The sequence below is a fragment of the Bubalus bubalis genome, chromosome X (assembly GCF_019923935.1).
Source record: "Bubalus bubalis isolate 160015118507 breed Murrah chromosome X, NDDB_SH_1, whole genome shotgun sequence".
NCBI classification, from domain to species: Eukaryota; Metazoa; Chordata; class Mammalia; order Artiodactyla; family Bovidae; genus Bubalus; species Bubalus bubalis.
The window spans coordinates 88,568,177-88,595,696 of NC_059181.1; the positions used below are offsets into that span (position 1 = coordinate 88,568,177).

The 27,520-nt window shown below is 42.5% G+C and overlaps 1 protein-coding gene and 2 pseudogenes across 1 annotated transcript; 1 reads left to right on the forward strand and 2 right to left on the reverse strand.

The window, feature by feature from the left end:
* Nucleotides 1-215: 215 nt before the first annotated feature.
* LOC112582089 (transcription elongation factor A protein-like 8) lies at nt 216-1,969 on the reverse strand. Its single transcript, XM_025276164.3, has 2 exons — nt 1,813-1,969; nt 216-1,197 (listed from the first exon to the last, which is right to left on the reverse strand). The coding sequence occupies exon 2, from the start codon at nt 1,156-1,158 to the stop codon at nt 805-807; it is 354 nt and encodes a 117-aa protein (XP_025131949.1). The 5' UTR covers nt 1,159-1,197; nt 1,813-1,969; the 3' UTR covers nt 216-804.
* A 5,445-nt stretch (nt 1,970-7,414) lies between these two features.
* On the reverse strand, nt 7,415-9,223 carry LOC123331858 (annotated as a pseudogene).
* A 9,936-nt stretch (nt 9,224-19,159) lies between these two features.
* On the forward strand, nt 19,160-21,136 carry LOC112582160 (annotated as a pseudogene).
* The last annotated feature ends 6,384 nt before the right edge of the window (nt 21,137-27,520 follow it).

Genomic DNA, 27,520 nt, shown 5'->3' on the forward strand with positions numbered 1-27,520 from the left:
CCCCCACTTCCCTGCCTATTGGACTTGTTCCTGAGCACAGGTTGAGTCACACTAGGACCCTCCCTCAAAACTGATGTTCTGCAATGGGTTGGGGTTCTGTATGTATAGGTGGGAACAAGAGCCCACCAAGTACAGCTCAGTCACCTCATTTCTTCCCCACAGCAGCCCTGTGAGACAAGTGTTTTCCCATGAAAAGATCAAGTCTTAAGCAAGTGTATCTGCAATAATTGCCAGTTTTATTCCTCTGGCTAAGAGATCCAGAGGTATTTTGAGGTTTACATTTTTTCAATAGTTCTTTCATCAAGATTTTAAGTGCCCCCATTGCCCTTATAAGCTGGTTGCAAATTATTTGATTGACTCTTAATTAATAAAAAAACTTTAATTCTCTGTGTGTGTGATGTGTTCATTAAAAAATACATATAAGCAAAAAAAAAAAAAAAAACAGCACACAGAAACAAGCACAGTTAGATTTCTGATATATGCATGTATGTATACACACGCACGCACACACACAATTTGAGACTTTCTCCTACATATGTGAGCTGGTACTAAATATGCTGCTTTGTAACCTGTTATGTTTTACTTTACAATATGAAATGAACATATTTTCATGCATATGTGTGAAATTTCCCAGTCGAAAAATAGACCTAGAGAATGTGTCAAAATGCAGATGCTGAAAACAAGGAAACTATACCTAAAACAAAACTCCACCAGATGATTAAAAATAAAGCAAAAGTCACAGATACATCAGAAAATGCTAACAGAAAGCTGGGGCAAGATTTTAATATCGGACAAAAAAAGAATTCAAGGCCTAAAGCACACGGGATAAGGACGGCTGCGTGAATGTCTTTGCTTCCAATGCATCATCACAAACTTGTTTCTTACTCTTCTTATCTCTTCCCTAAGCCTTTCCAACTCATCTGCTCCTCTTATCATTTCTTCAGGGTCCAAATGCCTAACAGGAGAGTCCTCCTTATATCCCTGACCAGGCTGAATCAGCCCTCCTCTAAGGTTTCCTTCTGCTTCCTGGCTTACACCTTCTTCAGAAGGTTGAGGATTTCCTTCTGCCTCCTGTGGTACAGCTTCCAAAGGGCGGTCTTCCTCAGCCTTTGGCATGTTCTGTGGTTTTCTTTCATTTTCTCCACAAGACTTTTGCATGTTGAGTATTTTTCGATTTCCTTTTTGAATAAATTAACCCTGGAAAACAAAGGAACAAAACAACTAGATGCCAGGCAAATGAACCAGCAGCTAGAGTATGGGTTTCCATTGAGACTGGCTTCTTCTCATTTAGGTCTCTTAACTGTCAGTTTTCCAACTAGAAAAGGCTAGATCCTCAGGCTCTGAACTCCCCTGGCTCCGCCCCTCTCTCCCCCTCCTCACCCTCCCCCTCCCGCTCCAGCTCCATCTTCTCTCCTCCCGCTCCAGCCCACCATTTCCCAGCAGGCCCTGCTACAGGCCTCTCCTAGCACCGAAACAGGAGCAGGGAGCAGCGAGTAGCGCGGAAGCAATTAACCCCTCCCTCGCCTCCGATCTCCAACACTCCCGCCCTTTTAGGCTTTCCCAAGCCATTCCAACCTCCTACCTCTCACCTGAGACCGGCTGGTCCAGTCTCTGGCCTCCCCTCCCCCTTCCACGTCTCTCCAGTCTCCCCCCTCCCCCGCCCCATTTCCGCTGCAGGCTCTGCACAGGCCTCTGGCGCTTCATCCGGATGGGGAGAGGCTGCAGTGACCCCGGGATGGGCTTCGGTGTCATCCGCACTCACACCCCACCCCCACCCCCAGGAACAGGAGGCAACTGCACCTTTACACTGACCTGCAGGGATCCAGGGAATTTTCCTCCCTCTTCCCTCAGTCGGTTTGGGTCGCTCCCCAAAGACCAAGAGTCCTGCAGACCGACAAGACTGCTTGGTGAGGAGGTCAGTACCTGAATCACGGGCCCCTTTAACGATTCTAGGCCTTGTTCGTCTAAAGTTTCCCCACGTCCTCATCCTCGCGATCCTTATAAGGCAACCCCGCCCTCCCTCCCCGGTGCCCACCGGTTCCCTTCAGGCAGGGAGTGAGCGACTCAAGTTGTTTCTAAATTGTTTCTGTGTCTCTCTGGGGATCCTCAATTAGCTACGTGAGTGCCTTTTGGTCTGGAAAAGTGGTTTGTTTCCTACTATACACAACTGGGACATTCCCTCTGTAATTATGAATTGTTTTAAATAAACTAAAAGAGAATGTCTTTGATCACTAGAGTTTATCAGTGTTGGATTGTTTCCACTGTGATGTTCTGAAACTTTTTCACCTCGAAATATTAAAGCAGCTTATGTTAGAGACACTTTCAGATCAGATCAGATCAGTCGCTCAGTCGTGTCCGACTCTTTGCGACCCCATGAATCGCAGCACGCCAGGCCTCCCTGTCCAACACCAACCCCCAGAGTTCACTGAGACTCACGTCCATCGAGTCAGTGATGCCATCCAGCCATCTCATCCTCTGTCGTCCCCTTCTCCTCCTGCCCTCAATCCCTCCCAGCATCAGAGTCTTTTCCAATGAGTCAACTCTTCGCATGAGGTGGCCAAAGTACTGGAGTTTCAGCTTCAGCATCATTCCTTCCAAAGAAATTCCAGGGCTGATCTCCTTCAGAATGGACTCGTTGGATCTCCTTGCAGTCCAAGGGACTCTCAAGAGTATTCTCCAACACCACAGTTCAAAAGCATCAATTCTTTGGCCCTCAGCCTTCTTCACAGTCCAACTCTCACATCCATACATGACCACAGGAAAAACCATAGCCTTGTCTAGACGGACCTTTGTTGGCAAAGTAATGCCTCTGCTTTTGAATATGCTATCTAGGTTCGTCATAACTTTCCTTCCAAGAAGTGTCTTTTAATTTCATGGCTGCAGTCACCATCTGCAGTGATTCTGGAGCCCAGAAAAATAAAGTCTGACACTGTTTCCACTGTTTCCCCATCTATTTCCCATGAAGTGATGGGACCGGATGCCATGATCTTTGTTTTCTGAAAGTTGAGCTTTAAGCCAACTTTTTCACTCTCCACTTTCACTTTCATCAAGAGGCTTTTGAGTTCCTCTTCACTTTCTGCCATAAGGGTGGTGTCATCTGCATATCTGAGGTTATTGATATTTCTCCCAGCAATCTTGATTCCAGCTTGTTTCTTCCAGTCCAGCGTTTCTCATGATGTACTCTGCATATAAGTTAAGTAAACAGGGTGACAATATACAGCCTTGACATACTCCTTTTCCTATTTGGAACCAGTCTGTTGTTCCATGTCCAGGTCTAACTGTTGCTTCCTGACCTGCATACAAATTTCTCAAGAGGCAGGTCAGGTGATCTGGTATTTGCATCTCTTTCAGAATTTCCCACAGTTTATTGTGATCCACACAGTCAAAGGCTTTGGCATAGTCAATAAAGCAGAAATAGATGTTTTTCTGGAACTCTCTTGCGTTTTCCACGATCCAGCGGATGTTGGCAATTTGATCTCTGGTCCCTCTGCCTTTTCTAAAACCAGCTTGAACATCAGTAAGTTCACGGTTCACATATTGCTGAATGTTTTATAATTGAGACATTACATATATTTTACTGTTTATAATAAATGGCATCTATACAAAAGCCTGGCTCTTAATTTTAATATTGGCACAAGATCTGTTTTCCATGATATGTTAACACCTACAATGTCACTAACTGTTGAGGCTATTTTTTATTGAGATTCTGAAGTCAAAGGAGCCTTGTGTTGTTTTTGTTCATTTCTCCTATTTCCTTGAAATAAGAGATTGTGTATGGGCTTCACTGTGAAGACTTCAGATCAATCTTTGTATTACACTTGGTTATCTCTTAGCTATATAACTTCTGAGTATAAATCATTGAACTCTTCAGAGAAATATTATAAGGAATAAATCATAATAGGTGTGAAGGAAAGCACAGTGTTGGGATGCACCTCACCGAGCTGATGAAAGGGGTTGAGGCAACGAAGGAGGAGAAAAGCCTGAGTGATCTCAGGGACACTGCAGAGATGGAACAGACCAGAACGTGGGGAGAGCTAACGGGTGGACAGAGTGTTCTGGTTAGGAATGTGACCCCAGGAGGCAGACAGGACCTCACTGGCAGATGGAGTCCATAGGACCTGGGGTCAGAGAGAAACTAAAGAGAGTGTTATGGTCTCCAGGAGGTGTGGGGGACCCCTTAGTCATGAATCCTTCTGCTTTATGCCTGCTTCCTACTTTAAAGGAGGCTCTGGGAACTTGGCATCAGCTCAGCTTCCCTACTGTCAGTGGACCTGGTCCTTCTCTGCCCTGTAGACCAGTGACAGACATGGGGCACTTTACTCCTTACCAACGTTGTACACCGTATCAGTGTATAAAGGGGCTGTGTAGTGTCCCATGGAAGCAACTATGGTCCTTCCCCAATCAGTCCTACACCCGGATTTCCTCAAATCCCTGGAGTGTCCCATCAGTTGCCTCTGAGCCCTGTCTGCTCACCTGGCACCCCCACTCTTCATTCCAGTCAGGATGGACTCCCCATCCCCTCCTTTCCATCTAGCCCCCTTAGGTCCTGCCCACTATCCCAGGCCCAGCTCCTCTCAGGAATTTCTGATGACTCCAGTGAGCCCTTCCTCCTCTTTTTAAATTAAGGGGGTTCTATAGAGGTGACACTGGAGAAGAAAACGGCACTCCAGCAGTCTTGGCTGGGAAATCCCATGGGAAGAGGAGCCTGACGGGCTACATTCCACAAGGTCACGAAAGAGTCGGACACGACTGAGCGACTAAACAACAACACACACTTCCGCCTCTCTTGTACTTTTTATGTTTTTCTTGGGTAACCTCTTCCCTCTCCCCCAAGTTCTTCTTCTCCCTGTCCCTCAGTTATCCTTTTTCATTTTCCTATTACAAAATGGGAAGTAGTAACAATGACTACCTCACAGAGATGCTGTGAGCTCTGAAAGTGACAATACATTTTATAAACCTTGGTAATGAGAAACGTTATCTATATTTATTTCTACTTATAAATCTTTATTGCAATTTCTCTCACAGTAGGCATGAAAAATATAGAATGCAGTGTGTTGATTATTTACAAGAACATTTGGGGATGCTGTTAGTGAGCATATTAGCTCCTGAAGACTGCGTAACAAAGCTCCACAAGCTATGTTGTCTGAAATGTAAAAAATGTATTCTCTCATAATTCTGGAGACATAAAGCCCAAAATCAATGTGTTGCGCATGACCGTGCTTCTTCCAAATGCTCTGGGGTAGTATCCATTCTTGCCTCTTCTCAGGTCTGAATGCTCCTGGAGCTCCTTGGTTTGTGGCAGCAGGGCCCCAATCTCCTCCTCCATCTTCACATGGCCTTCTTGCCTATGTGACATCTCTCTCTCTCCTTCTCTTCTTTTTCTTTTAATCAATTATTTTCATTTCCAGATTCTCAAGCTCTGCACAGTTTTAGTACTCCCTGAGAAATTAAACGCTGTCATATCCCTTCCATAAAAATGGGAGGAAATGCATCAGTATATACTAATGACTGACACAAAACATTTACTAGTTTATCACAAAAATGCATTTATGGTAGGAGCATCAGAAAGAGTAACTGAAAAATTAAAATTTACCTTAAAAAAGATGTTAGTCAGGAAACTTTACAAATAAGTGGCTTGACAAATAAGTGGCTATATATGTAAATCCTAAGTACATTACACTATTTTATATCCATTTTGGTAATGGACTACTCCAGGAAGATGTAATTACAAAACTTTAATTCAAAGAGTCCTTAAAATGTAAAGCAAAACAGGTCTTAAAAAATATTGGTTTGATGAGAAGAGAGATTTTAGTCTATTTTAGACAAATCTGGTTAGTTTCTAACTACACTTCATTTCAGCACAATCATCACTCAGGGGACAATCATTTAAGAGAAAGGGGAAATTAAAGTTTAAATTTCCTTCAGAATTCTGCCCATTATCACCCAATCAATATTGAAGTATATGTCATCAAGTATGCAAAATTACAGAATGTCAGTTATGAAATTTGGAGGCAAAAAGCATAATTATGTATAAAATCACTGACAAATTTGAGCTAGTATTATTCTCTAGGACATTGTATTGTATCATTACCTTAAAAGGATGGCAAACTAGACATCAGCAGAAATGCTGTTAAAACTGTTGGGTTTTTTTGCTCCAAGTTTTTCATATGAATGAAATAAAAGTTTAACAGTCTCTAAGTTAAATTTCACGGTGAAATTGCTGCTCTCTGATTTAACTTTCAGGGGTAAGACAGGGCAAAATCCAAGTATCATCCTTTCCATTTTTGTGCATAAATACAAATAAGAGTCAGTATCAATACCAATGACAACGTAAGGAAACATGTTTAGTCAGGTTCTATAACACAGGATACTACGACACAACTCTGTTACAGTACATTCCCATTTTGTGTTTTGGAAGAGCAGCTTACATAGTATGGTGTGAAAAGCAGTAAAACGCACATGCTTTCTGTGTCATTTAGCAAAGAAAAGACAAGAAAGAATATATTGCCAAACTCCACCTGCTACTCCATCCTAGACCCAGTTGTCTATCATCCACTTAGTTCCAGTACTTCCAAATTCTCAGTCTATCCCACTCAGTCTCAAGCCAAGATTAACTCCTTTTGCACCAGCTCTCCTTTCTCTCAGCTAAATCATCATTTTCCAGAAAAGTCTGATTTTTCTGACACCACGATTTAACCCATTTGAAGTCAAAGAAAATACTGTAACACTGAAAGCAATTAAACTAGAGATGGAAATTAGTGTTGTGGAAGATACATGTCAAGTGCTCTGCAAATGTAAGGGCTAAGTTGCAAGAAAACAGATTTTAAACTCTGCCTGGCTTCCTTAGTTACTCGGTATATGATAATGTTGCTCTGATTACTAGTCAGGACAAAAAAGTGCTCAAAGGCACTAAAATATGCATCTTGGGGGGAAATGCATGGACATTAAGATTTCTTGGGAGTTGACAAGGCATTTTTACATCCATAAGGACCGTCAACTTAAACTTAGTCCATCACAGTTATTAAAAAAATGAAAGGAGTGGAATTCTTGCTTACAACTGGGTTTGGCAGAAACACATCTGTATACTCTGCCTCTGTAATCACACAGTCCTTTAATTAGGGACAATGAGTGTGCCCACAGAGCAGCACTAATGAAAAATTTATAAAGAATCTATGATAGAGCTTCACAATCCAGCTTTACTAGGTTGTAAACACTCATCTTACCCAAGCATTACTTTGTGTATCTGTGAAACATCTGAAAAATACTTTTCTTTGACTTACCAAGCTGTAGGGAATGAGTCATTTTATGTACAAGTATCTACAGTAGAACTTGGTACTTTCTTGCATTAACTGAACAGTGTCCCAACTGGAACTTAGAAGAAGGTTGCCAACTTTTTGAGGCTCTGTGAGGTGCTGGATGCTCTAAATCAGTTTGTCTTTGGAAGCTTCTCTCTTTGGCATTCTTCCTCTGTCCATTTAGTAATTTGCCTGGAGGTGAAGACGTAGCACGTAACTGATATTCATCTGGGGATCCTTTTATCCAGGTTGGCCTCATTTGTTCTTGATTCACCTCTTTCTGAAGCTGCAATGCTAATAACCTATGCTAATAACCCTGTTCTTCCTGTTTATGTCTCGCAAAAAATAGACGTTCCAAGCTGAAGCTGCAATGCTAATAACCAATGCTAATAACCCTGTTCTTCTTGTTTATCTCTCGCAAAAAATAGACGTTCCAAATCTATCAGTTTTGGGGTGAAGTGGACTTATTTACTCTTGGTTGGAGGAAGCTTTGAGGAACATTTTCCTTCTTTTTGTAGAATAGCATGGATCGCTGACTGCTTCAGACAAAGATTCCTGGTTTTTTGCTCTGGAGATGTCCTTATTGGTCAGTAGGGGAGACTCCTCATTTTCTGTCACAACTGTGTTATTTTTCAGTGTCTGTGTACATCTGACACTGTACATCCACTCTCTGTTTCGCCATAAGGCTTAACTGCAGTTTCTCCAGAAGAGGAAACTCCAGCTTTAGGCTCTTCACGACTGATGACACATAACTCACTTTCATGACTGCTTTGTTTTGATTTCACTTTTCCTTCAAGGTACCATTCTCCACCACTGGCACATAACTGAGGTCTAGGTGACTCCACTGAAGCTTCTGCATCTTGCTTTTGAACTGCAAGGCATATTTGAGGAGAAAGTGCTGGCACATCTTCCTCAATTTCTGTGTCTTGCCATGTAGGGTTCTTCCCATCACCACTGTCAATTTCCTTGGACCTGGAGTTTTCCCGTCTTCTTCTACAACTTCAGACTATGATGCTGACTCAAGTTGAGAACTCGGTGACAAATACTTCTGAATATAGCCAGTGTTTTTTCGTTTGCTCTGCCTTTTCCTTTGTGACTCCGTTGTGGCTGGATTAGATTTTTTGGAATACGAGAGGAGAGCTGAGACACGTTCCTCACAGACATTGCTAATATTAAGGCTTAGCCTTCTTGCCAGTGCTTCATCTCTTTTCAGTTGTTCTTCCATCTCTCTGTGCCTTTTTTCTGCCTGTCTCTTTTCCTCTTCTTCCTCCTCTGCCAGTAATCTCTGTATGTATTCTTCACTGGCTTTGTTTTCTCCCTCCTGAATGGCTCATCGCTCTGCCTCCTCCTTGCTTCTCTCCTTTTCATATTCTCTTCTTAACTCCCCAGGTTGACTTAAGAGACGAACAGGGAGACAGTCATCAATGATTTCCTCTGATTGTTGCCCAGAGACTCTAAGCTGGGATTCCTCTGGATAGTGTTTTTGAATTATCTCCCACAGTTCCATATTTTTTTTCACTGTTCTTTGTTAATATTTAATATTTTTAGTTTTAAATTCCATGTAAAGTATTTGTACAATATATTAAAAATATTATAAGATTTCATAACTATCCAGATCAAAGGACACACATGTATGTATATACCCATATCTAGATAAATTTTACTTGACAAGAGAATTTCTTCGGGTGTGGTACCGAGTCCACGAAGAGACCTGGTGGCGACAGAAAGGACGGCACAAATTTGCCTTCTCCACAGTCGATTTGAAGCATGCTTTACAGAGCGTGTGGTTGCAAGGCAGTGTCACAGGCTCAATGAGGATTTCCAGACAGATGTGGCACTGGCATTCCAACAAGGAAGGGATGGTATCTCTGGGTACAGCCTTTCTAATATGCTATAAGTTGTTTAGTTTTGTTCAGTCGCTCAGTCGTGTCCGACTCTTCATGACCCCATGAATCGCATCACGCCAGGCCTCCCTGTCCATCACCAAACCCCGGAGTTCACTCAGACTCACGTCCATTGAGTCAGTGATGCCATCCAGCCATCTCATCCTCTGTTGTCCCCTTCTCCTCCTGCCCCCAATCCCTCCCAGCATCAGAGGCTTTTCCAATGAGTCAACTCTTTGCATGAGGTGGCCAAAGTACTGGAGTTTCAGCTTCAGCATCATTCCTTCCAAAGAAATCCCAGGGCTGATCTCCTTCAGAATGGACTCGTTGGATCTCCTTGCAGTCCAAGGGACTCTCAAGAGTCTTCTCCAACACCACAGTTCAAAAGCATCAATTCTTTGGCGCTCAGCCTTCTTCACAGTCCAACTCTCACATCCATACATGACCACAGGAAAAACCATAGCCTTGACTAGACGAACCTTTGTTGGCAAAGTAATGCCTCTGCTTTTGAATACGCTATCTAGGTTCGTCATAACTTTCCTTCCAAGGAGTAAGCATCTTTTAATTTCATGGCTGCAGTCACCATCTGCAGTGATTTTGGAGCCCCAAAAAACAAAGTCTGACACTGTTTCCACTGTTTCCCCATCTATTTGCCATGAAGTGATGGGACCAGATGCTATGAGCTTCGTTTTCTGAATGTTGAACTTTAAGCCAACTTTTTTACTCTCCACTTTCACTTTCATCAAGAGGCTTGAGATCTAGAGAGCTCTTCAAGAAAATCAGAGATACCAAGGGAACATTTCATGCAAAGATGGGCTCGATAAAGGACAGAAATGGTATGGACCTAACAGAAGCAGAAGATATTAAGAACAGGTGGCAAGAATACACAGAAGAACTGTACAAAAAAGATCTTCACGACCCAGATAATCACGATGGTGTGATCACTGACCTAGAGCCAGACATCCTGGAATGTGAAGTCAAGTGGGCCTTAGGAAGCATCACTACGAACAAAGCTAGTGGAGGTGATGGAATTCCAGTTGAGCTATTTCAAATCCTGAAAGATGATACTGTGAAAGTGCTGCACTCAATATGCCAGCAAATTTGGAAAACTCAACAGTGGCCACAGGACTGGAAAAGGTCAGTTTTAATTCCAATCCCAAAGAAAGGCAATGCCAAAGAATGCTCAAAGTACCGCACAATTGTACTCATCTCATATGCTAGTAATGCTCAAAATTCTCCAAGCCAGGCTTCAGCAATACATGAACCGTGAACTTCCTGATGTTCAAGCTGGTTTTAGAAAAAGCTAAGCAGTTAGCCATCTGCAAAGAAATAAACTCTCTGGTCACATGACTGAATGATCTAGAAACATACAGAAAAATGTCAGTGAAAGAATCTAAGAGTGATTTCAGGGAAGCAAAACTAAAACATTTAATAGGCAGAAACCTAAGTCATTTGAACCATACATTGGTTTTTCTTGGGGAATTCTTATCCTCCATTCCTGATATTTTCTTCCATGGGGATGAACAGGCATGACCAAACCCATGCGGCCTCTCTATACACTCACTCCTCTATCTGGAGAACCACTTCCCTGATTAGTGAGGTTGGAGAAAACAAATAGGTTGCCTAGCCCAGGGCCTCTCGCTTGCCAGTTCTTGAAGCAAGCTGCCCTTATGGAGCACGTTTGCTCTCCCCTCAGGAGTGGGTCTACAAACAGATCCATAGCTCTTCTCCTCTTTTCTGTCTCACTGGTTTCCAAACTATTCCTATGGTTGTGCTCCAAGATGGTTGTGTTTTTAAGAGGCCCTGAAAATACACTCCTTCACATCTTGACTCTAAACCAGCTAAGAAATATGAAAAATAAAGAGAATAATACATCAACTTTGTTCCTTATAAAGGTGATATTGTAGAATGTGCCTTAGATTTCACACAAGGCAAGTGGGCTTCTTATTCATGAACCCCAGCACTGCACAGATCTGTCCATCCTGCACTGGTGTACCAGGACAGTCAGAAAGGACTAGGACTGCAATGCATATCTCTCTGCATTCTAATAAAAGCATCCTATGTGTAACCAAGAAAAGTGGCTTCCTTGCAAGTCTATTCTTGTAGTAGGAGAAATTGTTTCAGGACACCTTCTTTGAGAAAATCTTCTCAAAATGGGTAAATACTCCTTGTTCTATGTACTCACCAAAACATCTTCTGAGGATATGGCTTTCTATGCATCTCAGGGAGTAGTTTATATCAATACCCTCTTCTTTCCTTCACAAGCATGACTAAAGTGGAGCCTCATGTGCAAGGGGATTGGAATAAATTTCTAAATTCCAAGGTTACAATGAAATCATATGTCATTAAATTTTCTCTTGGAAATCCCTTTTAAGAAGGAATTGAGGAAATGTTCAAAATTATACCCACTTAAACCTTACACCCGTGGCAGATTCATGTTGATGTATGGCAAAACCAATAAAATATTGTAAAGTAATTAGCCTCCAATTAAAATAAATAAATTTAAATTAAAAAAAATTATACCTGCACATAAGCCCATACAGAGATTATAGCCAGGCAACTACAGATAAAACATTAATAAAAATAATAGCATGTTTCATATAGGGATATATATGCATGTAATACAAGTATAAAGATGTGTATTAAGAATCAAAAATCCAGGGTATGGTCTAGTGGTCAAAACTTCACCTACCAATGCACAGGTTATAGGTTTGATCCCTGGTGGCAGAGCTAAGATCCCACATGCCTTGTGGCCAAAAAACCAAAACATAAAACAGAAGCAATATAGTAACAAATTCAATAAAGACTTTTAAAATGGTCCAAATCAAAACAAAACTTTAAAAAATATATGTTGTTATGTATAAGAGTTGGGATTAATCTTAGGTAAGGTAGTTGAGTGGCAAAAGACAATAGCATAGTTGTTATTGTTAAAGGTTTAAAATTCAGAAGGAAGATATGAAATATTAATACTTATATACCCAATCACACAGCAAAACTATTCACAGAGCCAAAACTACAGTACATGCAAGGGACAGAGGAAGAAATGCACTAATAATAGATGATTCTAACATACTTCCCTTAATCCAAAATAGTCAAGTAGAAAAATATTTACTCATTGCAGAAAAGACTTAAACTACACAGTCTCAAGAGTAGATCTGACAGATGAACATACTGAACTGTGAAGGGTCTTAGACAACAGACTTTTTAGATGAACATGGAACATTCATGAAATTTATTCTATTTTAGGCTGGTAAACAAATCTTCAGCCCTGATAGAAATACAGATTAAAAATGGCAGAATTTGATGAGGATAATGTTAACGAAAACACAACATATCAGAATCTAATTAAAGCAGCAGTGAGCAACACTAGTGCATGCTCAGTCGCCTAGTCGTGTCTGACTCTTTGCAACCTCATGGTCTATAGTCCACCAGGCTCCTCTGTCCATGGGATTTCCCAGGCAAGAATACTGGAGTGGGTTGTCATTTCCTCCTCCAGGGGATCTTCCTGACTCAGGGATCAAACCCACGTCTCCTGCTTGGCAGGTGGATTCTTTACCCCTGAGCCACAAGGGAAGCCCTACAAAGAACCAGGCTTCCTTGGAAAAAATGTCTGATTCCAGGTTTGCGTAGGGATTGTACCAGATGAATCTGGACCAAACTCTCATACAAGAAAACACAATCAAGGCACAAAAGTCAATCAGAAGGAGCTCACACAGGCTAAAGACAGAACAATTAGAATGTCAAGTAAAATAATGACTACAATATATTTAAAGCACATCAGATATAGAAAAATCTAGAGCTCGTAACGCCATTCTAATGGGAAAAAAAGCCCACAGAAACCAACTTTTTGCTCACCTTTGGAGGATCCTAAAGAAACAACCTGCTGTTCTGAAGAGTGAAAAAATTGTAAAAGAATTAAACATTCATCCTATCCTCCCATGCAACCTAATAGTTGATTAGGAAATTCCTTTTATAAAGGAATTCCAACTAACAAATGCATACAAAATTTTGCAACCTTAAATGAAATGCAGATTTGGCAATGATATTTGGAGGCCACAAACTTCAGGTGAAAAACACATGGGAAATGTTACAATGGCAGTAGCAGGCTGACAACACATGAAACCAGTGATTAACCTTAGTGTCACAACTGGAGAGACAACTAGACACAATGAGCCTCCTGGAAGAAGGCTATGGAGTAAACACCACCACATCTGAGGTATGCTTGCCAAAAATATGAATTGGATATAGCCTCTGAATTTAAATCACCAATCTAAAGGGGGAGGAGACAGAACAACATAAAACAATAGGGATAGAGTCAGCAGACTGATAGTTTAGTGGGTAAAGAACTCAACTGCAATGCAGGAAGCACAGGAGACACGGGTTTGATCCCTAGGTCGGGAAGATCCCCTGGAGGAGGAAATGGCAACCCACTCCAGTATTTTTACCTGGAAAATTTCATGGACAGAGGAGGCTACAGTCCATGGGGTCGCAAAGAATCAGACATGACTGAGCACAGCAGACTCTAGAATGCAAACGCCACAGAACAAAAAACATAGCTTCTTATGCAAATAAATTGGAGGATGTGATGGTTAATTTCATGTGTCAACCTGATGGGGCCACAGAGTGCATACACATTTGGTTAAACATTATTCTGTGTGTCTAAAGGGGTTTTTCTGGATGAGATTAACATTTGAATGGGTGCATGAAGTAAAGCATATTGGCAGCTTGTTCCTGCACTCAGACTAAATGAAAAATGGGCTCTTCTTGGGTCTTGAGCCTGTTGGCTTTTGGACTGGAACTTACACCATCAGCTCTCTTGGGCCCAGGGCTTGCTGACCATAGACTGTGGGACTTCTCAGCTTCTATAATGACCTGAAACAATTCCTGAAGTCAGTCTACTCCCCCCTCTATAATAGGCTATTGGTTCTGTTTCTGACTAATACAGATTTTGGTACCAACAGTGGTTTTAAAGGAAGAGAAATTTAAGGTTGAGTTTTCTGAACTGGCCTGGGGGCAAGGGGAGGTTTCTGGAATTGGCTCTCGAATCTGATCATATTTAAAGGTGCTATGGACTACATTTCCAGTAGTAAAAAGAGCCCTGATAGTCCATGCTGTGATCTGTGAATGGATATAACCTAAATGTCACCACTGCAGACACTTAAAAGAAGAAAGTATGTGGGTGACTGTGTTTATAATACTTTCAAACATTTTTGCAAGATAACAAATATAAGAAGATTGCCTGATTGCCCCTAATGTCACTAGACAAAATGGAGAAAGAAAAGGGTGAGCTCAGAAATTGGAATTCCCAGCTCGAGTACCGCATAAATGATCTGTAAGCTTTCATTAGTGCCCTGAAGGAGACCTTATTTCCTGTAACCACAAGGTGAGACTGTTAAAAACAAATGGAAAACCTCATCCTCCGCAAAGACAAGCCACTGATTGGAAGAAAATATTCATAAATTATATATCTGATAAAGGACTTCTATACAGAAAAAAGAATCAAAAGTCAATAGGAAGAAAACAGACACACTCATAGATAAACTGACAAAAGATTTCAAGAGCTACTTCATCAAAGAAGACATAGAAATGGCAAAGAAGCACATGAAACTATGCTCATCATTATCATCATTGTGGAAATATAATTGAAAACTACAATTAGCTACCACTACACCCGACAGGGAATGTTCACGAAGAAAAAGAATGACCAAATCAAGTTTTGGCGCGACTGTGGGGCATGGAACTCTCACACACTAATGGTGGTGATGAAAATGGTGTCACCACCTTGGAAAACAGTTTGTGCATATCCTACAAGGTTAATCTTACATCTACCATATGATCCAGCTGTTGCACTGGTATGTATTCTAGAGGAAGAAAGCATATGTCCGTGCCAAGATTTACACACCAATGTTCATAGCAGCTTTATTTAGAAGAAATCCACTTGGAAACACCTCAAATGTCCCTCAAGAGGTGAATGAATAAAGCAAATTGTGGCATACGGATATACTGGATGGGTGGCTCAGATAGTAGAGAATCTGCCTGCAAAGCAGGAGACCCGGGTTTAATCTCTGGGTCAGGAAGATCACTTGAAGAAGGAAATGGCAACCCACTCCAGTATTCTTGCATTGAAAATCTCATGGAGGAAGGAGCCTGATGGGCTGCAGTCCAGGGTGTCGCAATGAGTCAGACACGACTGAGCGAATAACCCTTTCATATACTGGATTACTACTCAGCAATAAAAAAAAAAAAAGAGCTATTGACACATGCAACAAAATAGATAAATAAAAAATATATATAGATGTCCAATTCTAGTCTGACATGTACGGAGCTTCAAAGTCAGCACTCCATCCTAATAAATACAAAGTCAAACTAGAAAAAAAATAGCTCTTCTCAGATCAGAGAGGTGAGGCCACAAGTCAAATTTCTGTCTCCAAAATTAAAGAGACAGGTGAATACAGAGAATACAACTTACCAAAGCAAAACCCATCAGCAGAAACTTCCATGGGAACCAGTATCAGTGTAGGAAAACCAAAAAATATAAGTGCTGGGGTCTCCTGAGGACTGCTGCCCTTGAACCTTGAGTAGAAGCTCCATAAGCCATCAGGACACTGATCCTCAGAAGCTGTCTCCTTCAGACACCTGATATGAGCAAGGCCACCAGCATGAGGGTGGCACAGGGAGACACATCCAGCACATGATATAATGGGTTTCTCCCAAGGCCCTTTTCTTCTCCTTTTCTCGTTTGTCCCCAAAGAACAAAGTGGAAAAGGAATAAGAAGTGGTCTGAATTCATGCAGACATTCATGATCCCACAATAACCACAGAACCATGGGTTTATTCATGTGTTATCATTGAATGTTCACAGAGATATTGTAGGTAACACATTCTTACCCCCATTTTACAGAGGGGAAAGCTGAGGCGCAGAAAGAGTTGCTACCTGTCTCACCTCCTACGACCCTGCTCCAGGACACTGCACTCACTGGGGCCAGGCGGGACCCTTTACCAGTGAGACAGTGGGGCACTGAACCCCAGAGCAGGAAAGAGGTGACTTGGGTGTCCATCCATTTGTCTCCCCACACCCCAGGGTAAGCCAGCCCCCACCACAGGAACTTACTCTCCCAACTCAGTTCCAAACACCTGAAGGTGAAACCTACTTTCCTCACCAGGCAGCCTCTGTCTGTATTAAAATGTCACGGTCTCCGCAATGACCTCAGGTTTCTACGGCAACCGCGGTGCGCAGCCCTGTTCTCTACACCTGGAATGTCTCCTATGTTGTAACCATCATTTGCAGTCTTGACAAGCTACATCCTCGCAGTCATCCAACACCACAGGTTCTGTCGTCTGCAGGAAGAGCTCTGCACTGGAGCATAAAAATCCGTGAATACCCAACGCGTGTTTGACACATTCTGCATCCATCCATCTATTCATCTAGTTAACAGGTATTAAGACAAAAGTTTATATGATCTCTTTGGTTAAATTTAGGCTTCTCTAGAATGGGAACAGGGAATGAAAATGTAGGAAAATGGGTGTGGAAAATTCAGTTGTTAACTCTAAGAAGACATGGCTCCCTTTCTTTTAAGATTCCAGGCTTCCCAGGTAGCACTAGTGATAAAGAACCCGCCTGCCAAAGCAGGAGACGTAAGAGATATGAGTTAGATCCCTGGCTCGGGATGATCCCCTGGAGCAGGGCACGGCAATCTGGTATTCTTGCCTTGGACAAGAATCCCTTGGACAGAGGAGCCTGGTGGGCTACAGTCCATAGGATCGCAAAGAGCAAACTGAAGCGAATAACTGAGGACCAATGCACATTAAGATTTCAACCAGCTCAAGTTTCTATTTGATGATTCTAAAACATGCTTTAAGCCCTAGCTCCCTCTCCACATTTCTTGTTACTGTCCTCTTTCCATAGATTCTCTCTCACACCGAAGTTCTATCAAGAATTCTGCACACTTAATTCACATCTTCCTGTACCTCCCTTCCCTCATCTAAAGGGGCTGTGTTCCCCTGTGCTTTCACTGAAATTACACTTGCCAACTCAACAACCACTTATTTGTCACACTTATACAATAGATCCAGAATGTTGAAAGGATTTTTCAAATACAGGCAAATAAGGTTATTTTCTCAAGAGAAGAGGCTTGCAGGACTTGCCTGGTGGTCCAGTGGCTAAGACTCTGCTCCTAATGCAGGGGGCTAGGGTTCAATCCCTGATCAGGGAAATAGATCCCACATGCTGCGACTAAAAGAGATCCCACATACAGCAACTAAGACCCCATGTGGCCAAATAATTTTTTTTTATAAAAAGAGAGAGAGAAGAGAACTTCCTTTCTGTAGTTGAGAATTCAATTACTTGACTACAGATGGGGAATCACATTACAGGACAGCCAGTTATCCAAAAGCTCAAGCTGTAAAATACATTCCATGGAGTAAAAGTTAGATAACGTGAAGGCTGTGCTTTCAACAACTGGCTTTCAAATGAAGCACATTTTTTCTCAGACATATCTCATTATTTTACTTCAATGAAATTGATTTTTCAAATATGTTAAGTGCAAGTTACCAATAATTTTTATTCACTTCAATAACCTGTGTTTTATCCATTTATTTCTTTCTCAAGAACTTAGCAAGTAGGAAATAAACTTGTCTGAAATTATATTGTTATTCCAAACTCTGCCATGAAAATATATTGTTTGAAAGAATTGTGCGATATACCATATTTGGACAATATACTGGTAGGGATATGGACCTCTTTTGCAGTTTCCTGTTAAGTCAAAATTCTTTTACTGGACTGTAGAAATTTTGATGCTTGACTTTCTTTGGGGATGTATCCATTAAATAAGAAAAATTAAACCCAACCTACAAAAAGTATACACGAATCCATATTGATATCAACAAATGTCTGAATTAATAAAGAAATGGTGTTGAGAATAAACATCTTTATCAAATAATTTCAAATAATATATGTAAATACCATTGCCTCCATGAAGTGTGCCTGCATGTGTGCTCAGTCATGTCCAATTCTTTGCGACCCCATGGACTATAGCCTGCCAGGCTCCTTGGTCCTTGGGATTCTCCAAGCAAGAATACTGGAATGGGTTGCCTTTTCCTCCTCCAGGGGATCTTCCCAACACAGGGATCGAACCATCGTCTCCTGTATTACAGGTAGATTCTTTACTACTGAGCCATTGGGGAAGCCTTATTGCCTCCATGAAGTAAACCATAATTCTGGCTTCTACCTCTGAGGGCAGAGAGGACTTAGTGACTGACTTCTGAAGGATAGAGAAGGCAAATGGAAAAAGTTACTGTACATCAGAGAAACTGGACAAACAGCACGTTAACCCAGTGAAGCAGGTCATATATCCAGTGACTCAGTGATGTCATGTGGGTACCATGTCCTCTCAGATATGAGGTGATAAGCAGGGCACTTCAACTCTGTGGTATTTTTCCTCAAAACTGATAACCACAAATAATCTAACAAACTGCCTAATCACAAGTAAAGTAAAAAACAGCCTGTACTCAAGACCATCAGGGTCATGAAAACAGTGTGACAGTTCCTCAAACGGCTAAACAGAGAGTTATCATATGACACAGCAATTGCACTCCTAGGTACAAAACCAAGAGAAATGATGACATATATTTACATAAAAACTTGCACACAAATGTATATAGCATTGTTATTCACAAGAGCCAAAAGTGGAAACAACCCAAATGTCCACCAACTAAAGAATGTGTAAATAAAATATTGTATACTATTGGAAAATAAAAAGGAATGAAGTACTGATATATGCCATAAGATAGATAAATGTTGAAAACAGTATGCCAAGTGAAAGAAGCCAAATATGCAAAAAACCACATAGCATATGATTTTATGTATATGCAATGTCCAGAAAGATATCATCAATATAGCTGTATCCAAGGGATTCCCTCCTTTATACCCAGACTTCCAGAAAGCTCTTTGCTGCTCAGTCAGACGTGCGCAGAGACTCTTCTGGAAGTAACATCGTGATGGCTGCCCAAAGAGAACCCCAAGTTAAGTTCAAACTTGTTTTGGTTGGTGATGGTGGTACTGGAAAAACTAAATTCGTGAAGTGCCATCTGACTGGTGAATTTGAGAAGAAGTATGTAGCTACCTTGGGTGTTGAGGTCCATCCTCTTGTGTTCTGCCAGGGTCCAGCCCCGGTGGATCCAGGGAAATTCAAAGGAGAGATGGCATCGGCGAATACACTGGATTTAATTAAATATTAATTAGAGATATAAAGAGTAATAGAATAAGGATAGCTCAGTGAGAAAATTTAGTGGAGGAAAGAGGCTGAGTAACTTGGTTTATGCGGAAAACCAATAAAACTTCGAGACAAGAAGTTTGGACCACTTAAGTAGGCCACAGGCATCCTTCCGTTCTCCCATGGGAGAGGAGACACTGAGGCGCCTCCGGTTGGATCTCAGAAGCCCAGGCAAAATTAGTAAGCTTGGTGGGCCTCTGCAATCCAGATGGGAACTCAACCAGAGGTTGAGAGAAAGAATGACATGAGAACACCAGTCTTTCGAGGAACTGATCCCATTTTTTATTTTTCCAGGGTCTGTTTTTATACACTGAGATTTTATACAAAAGTCACGCGGGGTCAGCAGTCCTGACTTTTATTAAAGTCAGGTGCTTCATACAAATGTATACAGAGGTCTTAGGGGTGTTACATCATCTTCTGGCCAGGGGGCCTGCTGACAATTTATGACCCTCTCCTTGTGACAGCGGTCAGTCAACCAGAACACTTAGTTCTCCAGGGGTGATTATTCTTAAAACAGACGCCACCTTCCGCAGGTACCAGATAAAGTTACATTCCTATAGGGTGAGGGTGTAGTGGGTTTTAATTAAGGAAAGAATTTGCTTAGCCTAAGGTCTAATGTGATTAATATCAAAGGTTAATACTTATTTCTTCTATATATTCATTAATGTGTACAAGGGCAGGGGATGTGGAGACTTAGCAGCAAACATTGGCTCAACAAATGAAAAACCCTTCACCAATACAATTTGTAATCAGCCCACTATACTTATACTAATAGTTTTCTAACTTCTCTAAAGAACCTGTTTTTAGAAGGTTTAAAGCATCTCGTGCCTCTGACGGTTGGCAGGCTGTGAACAATCACATGTGGCTGGACAAGCCTGTCAGGCAGGCTAGAGAACCCTCAGAGGCGTTTGTAGGTTGAAACACTCTTGTCACGCCCAGGAATTTTTATTAACTGGAGCTCTAAGTTAACTCCTTCTCTGAAAGAGGTGATGGGGGACAGCCCCCCGTAAAGTCAGAGGTGTAGGTGAGAGCACAAAGTAGTAAAGTAGGCAGACTCTGGTTTTGGGGGTAGATGCTCGAGAATTTCCAGGGGGACTCCTGAGGCTCGATCCCGCCTTTGCGTATGCCGAGCCTCCTCCCTCATGACCTTTGCCATGGGCGGAGTTCCTCACGCTGGCTCCCGGCAGTGTTCCATACCAACAGAGGACCTATTAAGTTCAATGTATGGGATACAGCTGGTCAGGAGAAATTTGGTGGACTGAGAGATGGTTATTATATACAAGCTCAGTGTGCCATTATAATGTTTGACGTAACATCAAGAGTTACTTACAGGAATGTGCCTAACTGGCATAGAGATCTGGTACAAGTGTGTGAGAACATCCCAATTGTGTTGTGTGGCAACAAAGTGGATATTAAGGACAGAAAGGTTAAGGCAAATTCAATTGTCTTCCACCAAAAGAAGAATCTTCAGTACTATGACATTTCTGCCAAAAGTAACTACAGCTTTGAAAAGCCCTTCCTCTGACTTGCTAGGAAACTGATTGGAGACCCTAACTTGGAGTTTGTCGCCATGCCTGCTCTTGCCCCACCAGAGGTGGTCATGGACCCAGCCTTGGCAGCACAGTACGAGCACGATTTAGAGGTTGCTCAGACAACTGCTCTCCCGGATGAAGATGATGACCTGTGAGAAAGTGAAGCTGGGGCCCAGCTTCAGAAGTCGAGTTTTATAGGCAACTGTCCTGTGACGTCAGTGCTGCAGCGTGTTTGCCACTTTATTACATAGCTAAGCAGAACATGTGCTTCATCTTTGGATGCTGAAGGAGATGGATGAGCTTTGGAGTGAATGTGGCAGTTTAAAAAAAATACCTTCATTTTTTGGACCTCCATATTTAGGTGTTTTGGAACACAGTTGTTTCCTCCTTGCGTTTCAAATATAAGACTGCTATAGTCACATGACAATATTGAGAGGTGGAATCTTGTTTGTTACTGTCATTCCCATTCCTTTTCATTTAGAATCAGAATAAAGTTGTATTTCAAATATCTAAAAAAACAAAAACAAAAACAAACAAAAAAAAGCTGTTTGCTGTGGCTCTTTGCCACAGGCCCTCCCTCCCACCTTTCTGTCTTGAAATGTTCAGGCTACAGTTCAGGCATCTGACACCAGGTGGCACTAACAAATCGCTACTTTCAATTTTCTTACAAACGAGTTTATTCAAACAACGACCAAAAATTAAAGTTCAGCCTATGAATATATGTACAGAATGAAACTAATTCTGTCAGAAAACACTGATAAGTGTAAAAGAAGGCTGTAAAAAATATACGCTGGGCCTGCACAGCATGAAACACCAAGTGGCAGCAGCAGTTGGTGGTCAGGCAAAGGGCAGGAAAGAGGTGACTGATGGAGTATGGGACCTTGGATCCTGGTGTGGGCAGCCTGAGCAGTAATGTTCAGTGTCCCAGCAGGGGATGACAGAGTGTGTAAGAGAAAGAATGGGCAGCATGTGTAGCCTGGAGGGTAATGGGGGTTAGCATGTGTTCTCTGGTAGGGACCCTCTGTAGAGTCCACACTGTACATTAGCAAACATTAATAAGGGAAGAGATAAATCAGTGTACGTGATGTAAGTTTGGAGTAGTCAACAGCAGATGGAACTGCTTCAACACAAAAATTTTCCAAATAGAATTGCTATCATCATAATCAGTTTCCTAGTTTACTCTTTCCAAATATACTCCTTTTCATTAAAAAAAGAACAAAAATAGAGATGGATATGATGCCACCTGGCATGTTATCTTCCTCATCCAGATGGATAGGTGACTGAGTACTGAGGGACCACAATGGGAGGGGTGTATGACCATTTCTCCAGCCCTGGAGAAATGGAAGCCCATCTTCTGAAAGGGAGCCTGCTCCATGTCCTCAGGGAGGGTGAGGGATGGGACCTCATCCCATCCTGACACTTACCTGCAGAGGTGACCCACACTCTGTCACCATGATCTTGGGCATCTGTGGCTGGGACTCATGGTGCCTCTGTCACAGAGCTGTCCTGAGGGGTGAACGAGGAAACCTGCCCAGAGTGTATGGCATGAGGTGGGACTTCAGTGCCATTTAAATAAATGTTGGGGTACAGCAGCCCAAGCAAGATGGCAGGAGGGGTGAATTCATGCTTAGAATCAAACCCCATTCCCACCATAAATGCTCAGAGGACTCAAACAAACCTTGTATGCACCAAGACTCAGGGACCCCATAGAGACTGAGACAGAACTGTGTTTGAGCATCCCCTGTGAAGGTATGGTACAGGTCAGCAGTGGACAGGGGCTCTGGGTGCAGCAGACTTGGGTATGGCATAAGCCCTCTTGGAGGAGGTCACCATTAACCCCACCATAGAGCTGCCAGAACTTACACAGGACTGGAAAATAGACTCTTGGAGGGCACAAACAGAACCTTGTGTGCACCAGGACCCAGGAGAAAGGAGCAGTGACTCCACAAGAGACTGACCCAGACGTGCCTGGGAGTGTCCAGGAATCTCCAGCAGAGGCGTGGGTCAGTGGTAGCCTGATGCAGGGTTAGGGGCAGTGAATATAGTAGTACATGCATGGGATCTTTTGAAGGAGGTCACCATTATCTTTCATTACTTCTACCATAGTTTACTACTACTACAACTAAGTCGCTTCAGTCGTGTCCGACTCTGTGCGACCCCATAGATGGCAGCCCAACAGGCTCCCCCGTCCCTGGGATTCTCCAGGCAAGAACACTGGAGTGGGTTTCCATTTCCTTCTCCAATGCATGAAAGCGAAAAGTGAAAGTGAAGTCGCTCAGTCGTGTCCGACTCTTAGCGACCCCATGGACTGCAGCCTACCAGGCTCCTCCATCCATGGGATTTTCCAGGCAAGAGTACTGGAGTGGGGTGCCATCGCTTTCTCCATAGTTTGGCCCCAGGTAAACAGGAGGGAGGGAACACAGCTCCACCCATCAACAGAAAATTGGATTCAAGATTTACTGAGCATGGCCCTGCCCATTAGAACAAGACCCAGTTGCCCCCTCAGTCAGTCTCTCCCTTCAGGAAGCTTCCATATGCCTCTTATCCTTCTCCATCAGAGGGCAGACAGACTGAAAACTGCAATCACATAAAACTAACCAATCTGATCACATGGACCACAGCCTTGTATAACTCAATGAAACTATGAGCCATGCCGTGTAGGGCCACCCAAGAGGGACGGGTCACGGTGGAGAGTTCTGACGAAATGTGGTCCACTGGAGAAGGGAATGGCAAACCACTTCAGTATTCTTGCCTTGAGAACCCCATGAACAGTATGAAAAGGCAAAGATAGGACACTGAAAGATGAACTCCCCAGGTGGGTAGGTGCCCAATATGCTACTGGAGATCAGTGGAGAAATAACTCCAGAAAGAATGAAGAGATGGAGCCAAAGCAAAAACAACACCCAGCTGTGGATGGGACTGGTGATGGAAGTAAAAGTACAATGCTGTAAAGAGCAACATTGCATAGGAACCTGGAATATCAGGTCCATGAATCAAGGCAAATTGGAAGTGGCCAAACAGGAGGAGATGGAAAGAGTGAACATCAACATTTTAGGAATCAGCGAACTAAAATGGACCGGAATGGGTGAATTTAACTCAGATGACCATTATATCTACTACCGTGGGCAAGAATCCCTTAGAAGAAATGGAGTAGCCATCATAGTCAACAAAAGAGTCTGAAATGCAGTACTTGGATGCAATCTCAAAAACAACAGAATGATCTCTGTTCTTTTTCAAGGCAAAACGTTCAATGTCACAGTAATCCAAGCCTATGCCCCGACCAGTAATGCTGAAGAAGCTGAAGTTGAATGATTCTATGAAGACCTACAAGACCTTCTAGAACTAACACCCAAAAAAGATGTCCTTTTCATTATAGGGGACTGGAATGCAAAAGAAGGAAGTCAAGAAACACCTGGAGTAACAGGCAAATTTGGTCTTGGAGTACAGAATGAAGCAGGGCAAAAGCTAATAGAGTTTTGCCAAGAGAACACACTGGTCATAGCAAACACCCTCCTCCTGTTACAGAAACCAGTACTTGAAAAACCAAGCACCACACTCGGAGAGTTGGAGAACTCAGGTTTATTATGCCAGTGGGCACAGAGGCGTTAACACTCCAAGCTCTGAGCCCCGAACAAAGAGATTACAGAGTTTTTATAGACAGACTGTAGTGGACAACACTAGCTGTTAAAAGACTGGTTTAAACTAAGGGGCTTTGCATGCACAGGAACAACAGTCAAGATGGGGAGGGGGATGCCTCGCCTGGACAGGCATGATTAAGCAGGTTTGCAGGTGCTGAGCAATTGCAAAGAGCAGGACAAGGGTGAGTGAGATAAACTCCAGTTCCTAGTATTGCAAGTCCCCACTTTCTGAGACTGCGTGACCTATGTAATCTAGATTTGCAAGGGGCAAGCTGAGTTACAGAGGCAGAAGGAGAAGGAAATTATGTAAAATTTTAACTTTTCCTCTTCATTCCAACAACACAAGAGAAGACTCTACACATGGACATCACCAGATGGTCAATACCAAAATCAGATTGATTATATTCTTGGCAGCCAAAAAAGCAGCTCTATACAGTCAGCAAAAACAAGACCAGGAGCTGATTGTGGCTCAGATCATGAACTCCTTATTGCCAAATTCAGACTTAAATTGAACAAAGTAGGGAAAGCCACTAGACCATTCAGATCAGATCAGATCAGATCAGTCGCTCAGTCGTGTCTGACTCTGCGACCCCATGAATCGCAGCACGCCAGGCCTCCCTGTCCAACACCAACTCCCGGAGTTCACTGAGACTCACGTCCATCGGGTCAGTGATGCCATCCAGCCATCTCATCCTCTGACGTCCCCTTCTCCTCTTGCCCCCAATCCCTCCCAGCATCAGAGTCTTTTCCAATGAGTCAACTCTTCTCATGAGGTGGCCAAAGTACTGGAGTTTCAGCTTTAGCATCATTCCTTCCAAAGAAATCCCAGGGCTGATCTCCTTCAGAATGGACTCGTTGGATCTCCTTGCAGTCCAAGGGACTCTCAAGAGTCTTCTCCAACACCACAGTTCAAAAGCATCAATTTTTTGGCGCTCAGCCTTCTTCACGTCCAACTCTCACATCCATACATGACCACAGGAAAAACCATAGCTTTGAAAAATGCAAGAGAGTTCCAGAAAAACATCTATTTCTGCTTATTGACTATGCCAAAGCTTTGACTGTGTGGATCACAATAAACTGTGGGAAATTCTGAAAGAGATGGGAATACCCGACCACCTGATCTGCCTCTTGAGAAACCTATATGCAGGTCAGGAAGCAACAGTTAGACCTGGACATGGAACAACAGACTGGTTCCAAATAAGAAAAGGAGTATGTCAAGGCTGTATATTGTCACCCTGTTTATTTAACTTATATGCAGAGTACATCATGAGAAATGCTGGACTGGAAGAAACACAAGCTGGAATCAAGATTGCTGGGAGAAATATCAATAACCTCAGATATGCAGATGACACCACCCTTATGGCAGAAAGTGAAGAGGAACTCAAAAACCTCTTGATGAAAGTGAAAGTGGAGAGTGAAAAAGTTGGCTTAAAGCTCAACATTCAGAAAACGAAGATCATGGCATCCGGTCCCATCACTTCATGGGAAATAGATGGGGAAACAGTGGAAACAGTGTCAGACTTTATTTTTCTGGGCTCCAGAATCACTGCAGATGGTGACTGCAGCCATGAAATTAAAAGACGCTTACTCCTTGGAAGGAAAGTTATGACCAACCTAGATAGCATATTCAAAAGCAGAGACATCACTTTGCCAACAAAGGTCCATCTAGTCAAGGCTATGGTTTTTCCTGTGGTCATGTATGGATGTGAGACCATTCAGGTACGACCTAAATCAAATCCCATACAATTATACAATGGAAGTGACAAATAGATTTGATCTGATAGACAGAGTGCCTGATGAACTATGGACGGAGGTTCGTGACATTGTACAGGAGGCAGTGATCAAGACCATCCCCAAGAAAAAGAAATGCAAAATGCAAAAAAAGCAAAATGGCTGTCTGAGGAGGCCTTCCATATAGCTGTGAAAAGAAAAGAAGCAAAAAGCAAAGGGGAAAATGAAAGATATACCCATTTGAATGCAGAGTTCCAAAGAATAGCAAAAAGAGATAAGAAAGCCTTCCTCAGTGATCAATGCAAAGAAATAGAGGAAGAAAACAGAATGGGAAAGACTAGAGATCTCTTCAAGAAAATTAGAGATACCAAGGGAACATTTCATATAAAGATGGGCTCAATAAAGGACAGAAATGGTAGGGACCTAACAGAAGCAGAAGATATTAAGAAGAGGTGGCAAGAATACACAGAAGAACTATACAAAAAACATCTTCATGACCCAAATAATCATGATGGTGTGATCACTCACCTAGAGCCAGACATCCTAGAATGCGAAGTCAAGTGGGCCTTAGGAAGCATCACTACGAACAAAGCTAGTGGAGGTGATGGAATTCCAGTTGAGCTATTTCAAATCCTGAAAGATGATGCTGTGAAAGTGCTGCACTAAATATGCCAGCAAATCTGGAAAACTCAGCAGTGGCCACAGGCCTGGAAACGGTCAGTTTTCATTGCAATCCCAAAGAAAGGCAATGCCAAAGAATGTTCAAACTACCGCACAATTGCACTCATGTTACTTGCTAGTAAAGTAATGCTCAAAATTCTCCAAGCCAGGCTTCAGCAGTATGTGAACTGTGAACTTTCAGATGTTCAAGCTGGTTTTAGAAAAGGCAGAGGAAAGAAAGTGAAAGTGAAAGTGAAAGTCGCTCAGTCTTGTCTGACTCTTTGTGACCCCATGGACTATACAGTCAGTAGAATTCTCTAGGCCAGAATAGTGGAGTAGGTAGCCTTTCCCTTCTCCAGGGGATCTTCCCAACCCAGAGATGGAACCCAGGTCTCCCACATTGCAGGCAGATTCTCTACCAGCTGAGCCACAAGGGAAGCCCAAGAATACTGCAATGGGTAGCCTATCCCTTCTCCAGCTGATCTTCCCGACCCAGGAATCAAACCAGGG